The sequence below is a fragment of the Haliotis rufescens genome, unplaced genomic scaffold (genome assembly GCF_023055435.1).
Source record: "Haliotis rufescens isolate VD_foot unplaced genomic scaffold, xgHalRufe1.0.p SCAF_1, whole genome shotgun sequence".
Classification (NCBI taxonomy): domain Eukaryota; kingdom Metazoa; phylum Mollusca; class Gastropoda; order Lepetellida; family Haliotidae; genus Haliotis; species Haliotis rufescens.
Window position 1 is genome coordinate 11,400,420 of NW_025963779.1, and position 13,777 is coordinate 11,414,196.

General features: G+C 40.8%; 1 protein-coding gene across 1 annotated transcript in view; it reads right to left on the reverse strand.

Annotated features, from left to right (window-relative positions):
• Nucleotides 1-13,777, reverse strand: part of LOC124147700 (adenylate cyclase type 3-like) — a 69,802-nt gene that overhangs the window by 27,214 nt on the left and 28,811 nt on the right. The window contains exons 5-7 of the mRNA XM_046518443.2: nucleotides 5,613-5,724; nucleotides 5,282-5,409; nucleotides 3,513-3,671 (exon numbers count right to left, since the gene is read on the reverse strand). Of these exons, the coding sequence (XP_046374399.2) occupies nucleotides 3,513-3,671; nucleotides 5,282-5,409; nucleotides 5,613-5,724 (399 nt within the window). The remainder of the gene's footprint in view (nucleotides 1-3,512; nucleotides 3,672-5,281; nucleotides 5,410-5,612; nucleotides 5,725-13,777) is intronic.

Below are 13,777 nucleotides of genomic sequence, written 5' to 3' on the forward strand. Positions count from 1 at the left end.
CCTCGTCATAGTGATTGTTGTGATTGTTTTGTTTGTTTGTTAGTTGTATAACGCCGCACTTAGCAATATTTCAGCTGTATGACGGCGGTCTGTAAATAATCGAGTCTGGACCAGACAATCCAGTGATTGACATCATGTGCATCGATCCACGAAATTGGGATACGATGACATGCGTCAACCAAGTCAGCGAGCCTGACCACCCGATCCCGGTAGTCGCCTCTTACGACAAGCGCTGTCGCCCTTTTACGCCAAGAATGGGTTGTTGAAGATCTTCACGGGTCCATTGACGCAGGGATTTGTGTAAAGTCATTCAGACAGCATACAATGCCAACTCAAAAATTATACTCAGTGTCTCCGCAAAGTAATATAGTACGGAACTTAGGGTACATGTGAGATTATACTCATGTTAAGGAGATGTTTAATCCATATAACGTGTTATCATTCTACCTAACAATGTATTTAATGAAATGAATGCAAAACAAACTCAAAGGCTAAAAGGTTTAATTGAAAAAACTACCCCTGGTCTTGCCTAATAAAACAACTGCAACCCGACACAGATTAAACGCAACTTACAAACACAATCATAACCTGGTTAATCTGTATCACTCAACGAGTTGGAGCCGCTGTAGTATTGGGCAGCTCGGTAATTAGGAGGTTAAACCAGGCAGGTACACTGGTCACACTTGACTGGTCTGACTGATGATTAGGTCGTGTGTCAATTGGGAGTGAACCATAGCAAGTAGTATCTGCGACGTAATTCAAACTCCTTCAACACTGACATCGCATCAAATATATTTGTGTACCGATTACATAACTCTTATGGACAGGGTGGGGTGGTAGTTCACCGGACGACACTGTGTATATTGGGCGGCTCCTTTAATATCTCCTCCAAACATACGTTTATTGAATGACCCCATTAAACGATGATACACATCTTGATGAATATATCAAGGCACTAATTCATCTTTCATAAACATTTGTTTGTCTTTGTGCTTAATATATCCACATATCAACGAACATTTGTAAAACATGTTTCCACAAAAAACAAAACATTTTCAGGCTAGGTGTTTGCCCACAGCAACACCTGCATAACTGTTTATTCACGCGTGGTGTGGTAGATCGTAATTGACCGACAGCAGGTATTGTAGAATCACTTGTAAATAACGCCGACACTGTAATTAGATACAACGTCCTAATGAGAATATGAGAATTATCATAAGAAGGCTGTTGTTTTTTTCTGAACTGTTACCAGTTTCATACCCCAAGTGGCAATGCAGTTAAAAGGTGCTTTAGTGTCACAATATTCACTCACGTTTTCCTCAATCGCATTGAAACATAATTCTCCACTGGTCAGTTTGACACCGCATGTTATTAAATGCTTATTTCGAGATTTCGTTAGAATGTAAGATATTCAGCCAAACGTTATGCAATAAAAGACGAATAGTTTTTTTCATTAAAATACGCGCACGCGTACCTGTATATTTCATACCTAGTGTCACGTAATTGCCCAGTGTGATGTATCAACGGGGCATAAAATGATAAATGAAATAGAAACTAACTAAACTTGAATGTTGTGGAAAATAACTCCAATGAATTGAAGTACACGCACATGAATTCGTATGATAAACTGTCAAAACGTTTTGAGAGGTAAGGCCGGGTTCATTAAAGATCGCTACAAAATGTAAAACAGGTGAAATTTGTAGAACTTCTGTAAAGGAAACATCCAATCAAATGCCCTTTTTAAATAGTAATGTAATGATATAATATAAAGTATATTTAACACGATACAATATACTTTGCACACGATTAGTTGATGCTTTAAAGGGACTGACGAAAACATGGGCGAAATATTTTAATAACGCCGTAAAATAGTTGAATCATGTGTCATGCTTGTAGACACACCTTTATGTATTTGCGAAACTAAAACTGTTGAGCAAAGGTAAATATTCTCGCCCATGGGCCAATCTTTTTCGTCCAGAGCGAAATATTTCAATAACGCCGTAAAATAGTTGAATTAAGTTAAAATTTGTTAACTTATATGACATGAAACTTCTAAGAACACCTTTATGTATATGCGACACTAAAACATGAGTTTTGAGCAAAGGGAAATATTCTCGCCCATGGGCCAAACCTTTTCTCGCCCATGGGCTACATATTTCAATAAGGCTATAAAATAGCTGAATTAAGTAAAATTGAGTTACATTATGTGCCATGAAAATGGAAAGAACACCCGCATGTTTTTGCGAAACAAAAACATAAGTTTTGAGTAAAGGAAAATATTCTCGCCCATGGGCCAAACCTTTTTCTCGCCCATGGGCGAAATATTTCAATATCGCTATAAAATCGAATTGAATTAAGTTAAGATGAGTTTAATTTTGTTACATTTTGTGTCATGATACTTGAATAAATACATTTAATGTATGATTTGCGAAACAAAAACATGAGTTTTGATTGAAGGAACATGGGCCTAACCTTTTTCTCGCCCATGGGCGAAATATTTCAATATCGCTATAAAATAGTTGAATTAAGTTAAAATGAGTTATATTTTGTGTCATGATACTTGAATGAATACATTTAATGTATTTGCGAAACAAAAACATGAGTTTTAAGTAAAGGAATATATTCTCGCCCATGGGCCTGCCCATGGGCGACATGGTGTAAATATTAAGTTTTTAAACATTTTTTTTTCATTTTTTCTTCCTTGGTATGTTTCCATGAAAACCGCATGTTTAATTTTGTAAATAACTTTGACCGATACTGGGCAAAGACCGTAGAGTTTCTGGACTTTTGGGTTTCCAGAATTAAAATGGGACGTGTTCAGTGACTACTCTATAGGGCCAAGTATGCATATATGTTATAGTACCGAAACGGACGCCACTAGGCGCAAAAGGGAACACGGCGCTGAAAACTACTCGAATGGATAACAGTACACCAGGGATGACACCATATGATCGCGAACATGGCAGCATGTCCCGCCTCAGGTAGCACCCGTGCGGGCCACTCACAACAAGTCTGTAACAAAAGTAAGTCTGTCTTTATTGTCTGTCTACCTGGCGCCGCACGGATCATTCGTCACAACTCGCCCCTTTCCGTAACCTGCAAGAAGACTCGTCCCCCTATCGAGGAATGTTATGTGCGACAAGTACGACAAACCAAACAGAATGCGCGTATGATTTCAAGTACTTCGTCAAAGAATCCCTCGGTATCCATTTTTGATTTTACACATGTCTTGCATCTAAAAATATACCCAAGACACAGTTAAATGTGTTCAATCATACTGTATAATTCCGCACGTCCCGATGTGCTTTAAATTGCATCTGAAATACATATAATATATGGGGAAATATATGTGAACCATTACGCAACGAATTGACAATTGTTTTAGGTATGCCCGTTTGCGCTAAGACGGAACCCGGTCGCAAAAATGGCCACGAGAGGGGCACGAGTCGCTATTCGGCTTGTCCCGGAATAACACGAGTTGGTCACGAATGCGCACGGATATGACCACCTACCCAGGAACTCCGCCACTCTCCATCTTGTTAGCTAGGATCACCTCCTTTCCTAATACGTCGTACTGCCATTGCTTCTGCCCTAGCACTCCTCCTAACACTGCGCCGGTGTGTATTCCTACGCGCATGTTGACGTCTCTCTTGGTCTTTTCTCGCACGTATCTGGAACGAAAGCATGTCATGATTCACACTGGTTCGTTCCTGGTTACAGTGAGTGAGTTGCCTTGAGGCCGCTTGGCACAACACTTCAGTTATATCACAGTTTGATATGGGAGGAACGCTTACCATTTTCGCGAAACCCGCGAACTCGTGTATGGTGCTGACAAACCTCGAAACATTAAAAGGGCGAACTGGAATTCGAGCCCATGATCATAGATCTTTGGCACGCCTAAAGGATGCAATCCTGCACAGCATCTTCCGGCGACAAAGATGGCTGGGTCGCCCGTGCCTACACGAACACGTCTGTCATGAATGTACGTTTGTTCATGACGGCCAGCAAAATAGTCGACTCTGTGCCAGTCCACAGATCGGGATAAGACAGCACACAACACACAGCACACAACACACAACACAGTAACAGTGCCTCAACACCATTTCAACATTTTATCCCTTCCTCCAAGCATGCAATATCGGGATCTATTCAGTGGATACAATGAAATAATGGGGTCTATTCAGGGGATACAATGAAATAATGGAATCTATTCAGGGGATATCATCAAACACTGGGATCTATTCAAGGGATACAATGAAACACTGGCATCTATTCAAGGGATATCATGAATAATTGGATCTATTCAGGGGATATAATGAAATACTGGCGTCTATTCAGGGGATACAGTGAAATACTGGGATCTATTCAGGGGATATCATCAAACACTGGGATCTATTCAGGGGATATCTTCAAACACTGGGATCTATTCAGGGGATATCATCAAACACTGGGATCTATTCAGGGGATATCATGAAATACTGGGATCTATTCAGGGGATACAATGAAAGACTGGAGTCTATTCATGGGATATCATCAAACAATGGGATCTATTCAGGGGATATCATGAAATACTGGGATCTATTCAGGGGTTATTATGAAATACTGGGATCTATTTAGGTGATGTCCTGAAATACTGGGATCTATTCAGGGGATATCATGAAATACTGGGATCTATTCAGGGGATACAATGAAATACTAGGATCTATTCAGGGGATATTATGAAATAATGGGATCTATTAAGGTGATGCCATGAAATTATTCCAAACTGCCTTGGTCTGTACGTTGTGATTACAACCAGTGTGAATCGGAGACATTGTCCCTTTGTAATTGCTGAAAATAGCACATCAAGAAACTGTTTGAAGGATGTCAATGAATCAAAGTTGCTGAGACTGTCAATTGGCCGAGCCAGGTCCTCCATTTAAAAAAAGGGAAATACGAGAAAGAGTAATGCCAGATATTCTTGTCAAGCAATGAGGAATCGTATTTGGTTCGTGGTCATGCACAGACTTCAACTATGTAATCAAGAATGGCGACAGATGGCTGCAATATCCACCTCATCATCCATACTAATCAGGAACAACCGACCTTCTAAATGTCAGCAGGAGTGTGCTTGGCAATGATAAAAGATACCACAAGTCCCTCGAGAGAAAACAACATTAAACGTATAAGGAGGCGGTTAGATGGCCCAGTGGACAAAGTGTCCGCTGTTCACTACGAAGGTATACTATGTGAAGCTACGTCTCCGGTCCCCTGCCGTGAGAAGGGTGGCGGGTTTACATACGTTATGGCGTCGACGACCTTGAGACCCATGTGTATACAGAGAAGGGCGTGGTCGGATCGGGGATCGGGGGCGCCGCACACACAGTAGTAGCAGTCCCCCAGAATCTTGATCCGGTGCTGGTGAAACTTCTAAAAGTAGATAGAAAGTAGAACACTTGATTATGAATACATTGATAATAATTTGGACAAAAGGAATTTGTATTTTTAGATATATCGCTTTGTTCAACGCCATACGTTATCATTGTAGAATGTTCTGTGTATTCTTTCGTACAGCTTTTGCAACTTTTAGTAAAAGATGCATTTTGTAAAATGCAGAAAGAGTTTCAAATTACATTTGCGAGCTTGTCGAAATTAGCGAATAATTCATTTAGAGTCTTGACGAGCTCCGCAGCAGTGCAGGAGGAGGAGATGGCAGTGAACCCCACGATGTCGGCAAACAGGATGCTGTAAGGAGTAGAATATACAATAGCGTGGATAAATTCACTAGGCCTACAGACCATTTATTAACACTGCACAGCAGTGCAGGACAAACATATGTTGTGAATGTATTCAACAAGGGGTGTCTTTGCCCCAAAGAAAATATGTTTCTGGTCACATACACTGCTGGGCACAAAAACGTTACCTTCCCACGGCAAGAGTGTCCAATAGCCTATATCAAACTTCAATGTAACAAGACATTTAATCATGTTTGAAACTAATGATTCCTCTTCAGAATACATAGAGGTTATCACGTGAGTGTGTTTGGGGATGGTAAATATCCTGCATTAGGAATAAACATTGTATTTAGCGAGCCTTGGCGTGTTTATTCCTAATACAGGATATTTACCATCCCCAAACACACAAGCGTGATAACCTCTTTATTTCTGTGCTTAAAAATCGCTTTCCCTCTCTCACAAACATAACCAAAACATTGCGAGTTTTCCTGCAATGCGCGCATTAATATTTATTACGTCAGAGGGTAAGTGACGTGTCAGTCGGACAGTGACAGTAGCCAATATAGTTCCAACTGAAATCTATTTCTTATACAGTTGCGAAGCAACATAAACGCAAAACAACAATTGTTTTTAATTGCCTTTTGCGGCAATCCATCGGTCTGTTCGCTAGAGTAACTGCCCTCTGTCAAAGGGAAGCTACTCTAACCCTAGTCTCTGAGACGTCACGGCACACCCGTGTCCCCATGTTTCATGTGAACATAACCCACAACCTAAATATATAAAGAAAAATGAACATTTTGGAATATATTTACCCAACAGATACCCATCTGTAAAGTAAATAATCTTATCACAATAGACTTTTTATCTTTAAGACATGAAGGCATATTAACTATACCAATATTGTATACTAATATGGTGAATATAATGACAACAACAGAATATTTGAAAGACAAAATTTGTATCTGTTGAAATATACAGTAAATGGCTAATGGTTTTGGTTGACAAGGGACAATTAAATGTGATCACAGTTGCCACGACATTTGCAAAGTGGTGAACCAATTAAATGTGCCAGTCACACCTTGCTCTGCACCACATCCACACCCCCTCTCAGACTTACAGCTACATCTCAGAAACTCTAGGCATGACTTAGAAGCTTGTGGTAGTGTAGTCCACAAAGGCTTATAGCCATGTGCTACTGATATTACGGATCCTCTCTCAGTAGGTGTGGAAATGTCTGTTTCGACCTCCAGACTTCGTCCCCAACAGTGACCAGCTCTTTTTATGTGTTGGTACAATGCAACTGATGGAGAGGACAAGAATCAATTGATCTACCTTTCTTAGTGAATACGTCTTTGCGTGCCTCATCAACTCGCGTACAAATACTGGTCCAGTTATTCATTGAGACCACAAAACGCTGAATGACTGGCCTCATGTTCGTCACACCCTGTTTTGTTTGTACATTATCAATGAGATTGAGAGCCTGTGTGGCTTCATCACACACATGGGGGCGGTCGGGTAGCCTAGTGGTTAAAGCGTTCCCTCGTCACGCCGAAGACCCGGTTTCGATTCCCGACATGGGTACATTGCGTGAAGCCCATTTATGGTATCCCCCGCCGTGATATTGCTTGCATATTGCTAAAAGCGGCGTAAAACCATACTCACTCACTCACTCACTCATCACACACATTCTATGTTTTCACAGCTGTCTTTTTGCTTTTCCCTGGAGCAGACGCCTGGTCACAGTCAGTTATTGCAAGAAAAGCTATCTGGTTCATGGAATCCGACAAGGACATGAACAGCCAAATATCTTAATTGTTTGCCAGTTCCGAAAGCTATCCAGTTGTGAGACACATCTACTCTGTCAAACAATGCAGTGACCAGGTCAATGACATCAGTATCAACTGTTCGAATTAAAACCCTACCATGACCCTGTCAGGCAGTAGTAGATATGTGCAAAAGGAGTCTTATGTCAGTTTCTTCATCTGAACATTGATGCAGATGATTTACAACATCTGACCCTTTGTTACATAGAACCGGCTGGCCGTGAGCGCTTAATTTCTTTTTATCTCCACATTCTAATGATATAACTTGTTCAGCCAAGACCATGACCCGTTCTGTTTGTTCTCGCCAGTTCTCAGAAATGCCTCCCATGTGTGAACATTTTTTTCACACATAAGCTTGTCTAAATCAAAACAAATAGTCTACTAAAATATAGTTACTTACTTTAAAGATGTAGTGTTGAGTAAATACATTCCAAAATGTTCATTTTTCTCTATATATTGTTAGGTTGTGGGTCATGCTCTAACGAAATATACGTAATTTCATTGCACCATTGCGGCCATATTGGATGTTTCGGTGTTTGCCCCATATCTGAAAATATTTGGAAAGGCATTGCCTACAACTGTGGCGAATGTCATGCGTTTTTTCGCAAAGAGCACACTTGTTCACGAAACGGCTCCAGTATTACAGGTATGGTAACAGAAGTGTCTGGACAATTAATGTCTCTTGTCATGATGACCAACATATACTGAACCAAAATAAAAACTTCACAATCCTAAAATTTTAACATTTTGACCAGTTATCATTGTGGGCCCTTATTGTGTATTTAAACAGTAATGGCCACGTATTGTCTTCAGATAACACCCGTTTTTGTACAGGAGAATCGATCAAAATCATGTGCACAGCACTATAGTGGCAAAAGTGTTTTTTCACGTGCAACTGGTCACGTGGCCATAATACCGCAGGTTTTTTCAGCCATACTTGTTAGCAGTCATTAACAAAAAAAGAAAAACACAAGAAAACAAAAGTCTTTACGGCTATTTGTCATGCCACGCCTTTCAAATGTGCAACGTGAACGTGCCATCGGCATGTTGCAGACGGGAACGTCTGTAGCTGAAGTCGCAAGGACGATGGGTTGTAGTCGACGGACTGTTTATGATTTACAGACGCGTCTACAGCAAACGAGTACCACCGCTGATCGCCTTCCGCACGACGGCCATACTGGGGGCCGATTCTGACTCAATTACACAGACGTCAACGCCAATTGTGGGCACAGCGACACTTACGATGGACTCAGAGGAATTGGAATCAAGTCGTCTTCAGTGATGAATCCCGATCTAATCTTTGATTTGCTGATGGTAGGGCGAAGGTGTGGAGGCGCCGTCATGAACGTTACGCCCAGTGTTGATTTCGAGGCGGAAGTGTCATGGTGTGGGGTGCTTTCTGTGGCAATGCACGTTCCAGGCTTCTTGTCATCCGTGGCAACATCAACGCTGCTGCTTACCGCGACCAGGTACTGGCACCAGAACATCTGCCTTTTATGGCAGCACATGGACCCGGTTTGATCTTCCAACACGACAATGCCAGACCCCACACAGAAATTGTGACAAAGAATTTCCTTCAGAATGCGGGAGTCAACGTCATGGACTGGCCGTCAAGGTCTCCCGACCTCAATCCCATCGAACACGTCTAGGATGCTCTTGGCAGAAGTCTGCGTACTCTACAGAACCAACCATAGAATTTGCAAGATCTTGGCACCATTTTGCAGCAACAATGGCGTCGTCTTCCCAATCATGTGTTCAAAAGCATCACAAGGTCCATGCGGAGGCGTTGTGTGGCAGTTGTCAACGCACATGGTGGCCATACACGTTACTGAACTTGTGTGCCATCAGATTCTCGTGCTTGGGACTAGTGATTTAAACTGTTGATGTTATTACCGAATACCGTAGGTGCTTGTTACAAATTATGGTTACCACCGTTAACTAAAATCCTTCTTTGGACATTAATGATTAAAAATTACCTTCTCTGATACATTTGTCCGCTGTATATCATATATGGGATTACTTTTAAAAATGTGAAGTTTTTAATTATATTAAAGGTAAAATGAAAATAAAAAGGTTTGTCCATGGGCTGTGTGTGTGTGTGCGTGCGTGCGTGCGTGCGTGCGTGCGGGTGTGTGTGTGTGTTTCTACACGGACAAGTTCCTGACTTTTTGTACCATTTTCAAATTGAGCTATATAGGGAAATACGTTCTGTCACAACACAATCCGTATGATAATATATGGCCATTCATAATGTAAACTAAACTCTCTTGTTTATAGAGAACCTCTTGGGTTACACACACACCATGCGCATAAATCACAAATATGGAGTTAGTTTCCGACTTCCACTGTAATCAGATAGACATAACTGATTATCAAACATCGACTATTTCATAAACCAAAATCTCTTCCTGTTCAACCAGGCTCTGGTTACATGCCCCAGTAATGTTTCAGCGATAATTGTACACCAGCGTTCTTCCATACACACGTCGGCGTCCATTATACATACAGATGGATAGGTGACCGCCGTCCCTGACACTGCAACAACAGACGAGGTTTTGTTCCTCATAGCAATAACTCCCTTCACCATCAATAAATTATGTTGGAGTTCCTACATAAACCTAGTTAATATCCCAACTCTGGTACCAACCATGTACACTTTCACTAATGGTGGCCATTCGTCCCGGCACCTGCAGGTTTAGCAATGTTCATTAATTACCATTGATTCAAATAAGATAATAGGTGAACATATTTTATCGTTATGGGCTAGTGGTCTTCAAAGACCAGCCCTAGTTGAGGATGTCACTAACATCCTTTGACACACGGTGTATATATATGACGAGCTAATGGTACTAATTGGTTTGCGACCATGTTTTGTCACTAAACCATATACATTGTTGCTTTATTGAACACCCTATAACCTTGAGATCACATTATGAAACATGTCGTTGAGGCCATTAGGTCTATTCGTTTAGAGTTCGATACCTCATGCCCCATAACATGGACAAACATCGCTCCCCATTGCACGCTAAACGATTTGATAATTACTATATTATCGACTAGGTCTTGGTGACGTCGGACAGTTTTACGCGATAAGAGAATAAAATGTCAACAGAAAATGTAGACAGTTGCTTATGGTCCCTGAATGGTTGTTTGTTTATTATGGCGTACATTTTTTAATGTCAATCTGATAATGGTCTAAAGTCTATTTTGTAGATGTAATGAGTTGCAGCCATTATGGGAACCTTACAACACTACGCAGGTATCGTGTACGGTGACTTGTCATCGGTGTCTGGTCGCTTGCTCTCATGAACCCACGATCAAAATACATTGGCGTCAGGTTGCCGGGCGATGAAGCATTGATTACAGTTTTCGGGTATTACAAATGTCTTTATAATCAATAATTCCAAGTGCCGCCGTTTGTTTAGTTTCCAAAGTATAATCTGTGATATTGGCCCCACAAACGCATTACGTAACGTGCCTCTAACGATGCTACTTGCGTGGTGTGTTTGGTTTTGGATGTGGTTTAACGCCGCAGTCCACACTACTCCAGCTATACTACGGCTGCCTGCAAATAATCGACTCTAGGCCAAATAAACCAGTGATTGATATTATGAGCAACGATTCACACCAAGTCACCGTTATATGCTGCAGGGGACAATTCTAACGCGGAATCCCCACATGGTATCAGGAATATAGTGTCGCCTTGAAACCTATGACTATAGCATGTTTTTGCATAGTCATTTGGATCAGTTCAGTGTCGAAAAATGTCGGGAAACTTTTATATGTTTTTTTGTAAATCTGCATTTTGATTAACAGGGATCTGTTCATATGTTTATCTCTGTTTCTCACGTGGGGCAGATTTGAATTATTTCTTGGCTAAACTATTTCTAAACACTGAACAATTTGTTAGTTCGTTAGAACAACCAGGCAACGAAATAGGTAGCCAAGGATCAAGTTTATATCAAGAGTATACTGTATGGATATGGCCTGGGGTTTGTTTTTGTGTCTGTGTGCGTGCTTGCGTGCGTGCGTGCGTGCATCGCTGGCACCCTTCGGACTGAAGACATGAAGTACACAAAAATGGCTAAAATGGCTGAAAATGGCCGATTCTTCTACCTTCAACAAAATCTAACTATGATCAAATCCGGAGCCAAGCTGTTCGACATATTATTCTGGTTTTACCAAGATGTCCTTCAAAAACCAGATTAGGTTTGAGGAAATCCCTATATTCAGTAAAGCAATATGTTCCCAAACGTGTAAATCATATTTATATATACAATTTAGCGGCATTCTACATTCGGTGTTGTCATTCGGCCATACAATGTAAATGTCGATAAGAACAAAGGCTTATTTTCATGCGTATAAACACATCTGATAATATCTGATAACTTTAATATTAACAATTTCAAAACGCTCAGCTCATGTATTCCATCATACAGATGTACTGGGCCCCAAAATGCCTATTTCGACTCGTTCTTCGTATTTGGATGAAGTTATACCCCCTCAGCAGAACCAGACAATCTGTCCTGTAACATGTTCTGGAATCAATCAAGTACTTGTAAAAACTCTTGAACGTGTTTGGATTTTACAAAATGCCTGGGTTTTTTTTATCGCGAACGCCTGGTGTTGTCATTGATTTTCAGTGACCCATCACCATAAATTTTTTACCGCTACTTTTGCCTTTTACGCAGAATGAACTCGGCGGGTAATCGAGACAGGTTATTCTCTGGTGTTTCAGACATTGTTAAATTGGTAAAGTCATTGCCGCCATGGTCATGTTTGTTTTGTTTTGTTCGTTTGTTGTTTAACGCTGCACACAGCAATATTACAGTATATAACAGCGGTCTGTAAATAATCTGGACCAGACGATCCGGTGATTGATATCATGAGCGTCGATCCACGCAACTTGGATATGATGATATGCATCAACCAACTCAGCGAGCCTGACAACCCGATCCCGTCAGTCGCCTCTTACGACAAGCATAGTCGCTTTAACGGCAAGCATGGGTTGCTGAAGACCTCTTCTACCCCCGTGGTCATGCATTCATTTTGCATTATATTTTATTTTTGAAAGTGTACTGTTTAATACGCCACTCTGTGGGCTTGTTTATTCACAAGCATGTAATTGAATTTGCAATTTCAACACGCATCGTAGCTCATACAGTGATGAAGTGCCCACGTGATGCACAATCACCACATCTACATATATTTGATTTATTCAAGCTTTCAAAGTTCTGTGTCTAGTTTCTTAATCATTGTTACCACATTGCTTTCAACGGTGCCGATATCAATATTTGATCGATCTATTACACTCAACTATAACTAATCACTATTGTACGTTGCGCTCATTTCCATATCCTAACACACCTGACATCGTACTACTTTCTTTGACGGAAGAATTCCGATGGGATCTCAGGCGGAAGTGAATTACCCACTTCCGTTTACGAGCGGTGTATCTGACTGAAAGCAGCTGGACATGTGACGTTTGAAGCTTATTTTAGACATGCGCAGAGGTGACATATATGACGATGCCGGAAGGAGTCCCACGCGGTAATGGAAGTCGAGTAGGCGCCTTCGCAAGGTACAAGAACATTTATCAGCCAGCCATCACATTGTTAGGTGAACGAAATGACCGCGACAGGATGTCATCTATCAGAGAGAGTTATTTTGTCGTTGTCCTTCTGTTCTGTCACACGTGTTTGGGGCAAGCAAACCTGTATCTGCATATTGGCAGAAAGTCCACTTACACGGACAGATTGCAGTATCATACAATATAGCTTATATTACAAAATATCATATATATAATATCTAGCAATACAATATAGTGTAAAACATCACACAATATAACTTACACTATAATATGATAATGCATACAATATCACACAATATACCATGAATACTCTGCATCTAAACAATATAGAATAATATATCGTACAATATAGAATAAAATACCATGCAATATCAAGTAAAAGAGCATACAGCTTACAATATAATATAGCATATATCATACAACATTTAGAGGACAGCCAACTGAAGGGATTCTATGTCCAGAGTGAATTAATTTGAATGACCCGAGCCTTGGCGAGTTGCAAATAGGTTCCTCTATATGTTGCCCATGTCGCATGTTCTAAGAAAATGTAGAAAATGTGGGTTTCCGGATCACAAGTGGAAATATCAACTCAGTTAGTCTTTGGTTGGAACGACGTCACATAACGTCATTGACGTCATGCACAATGAATA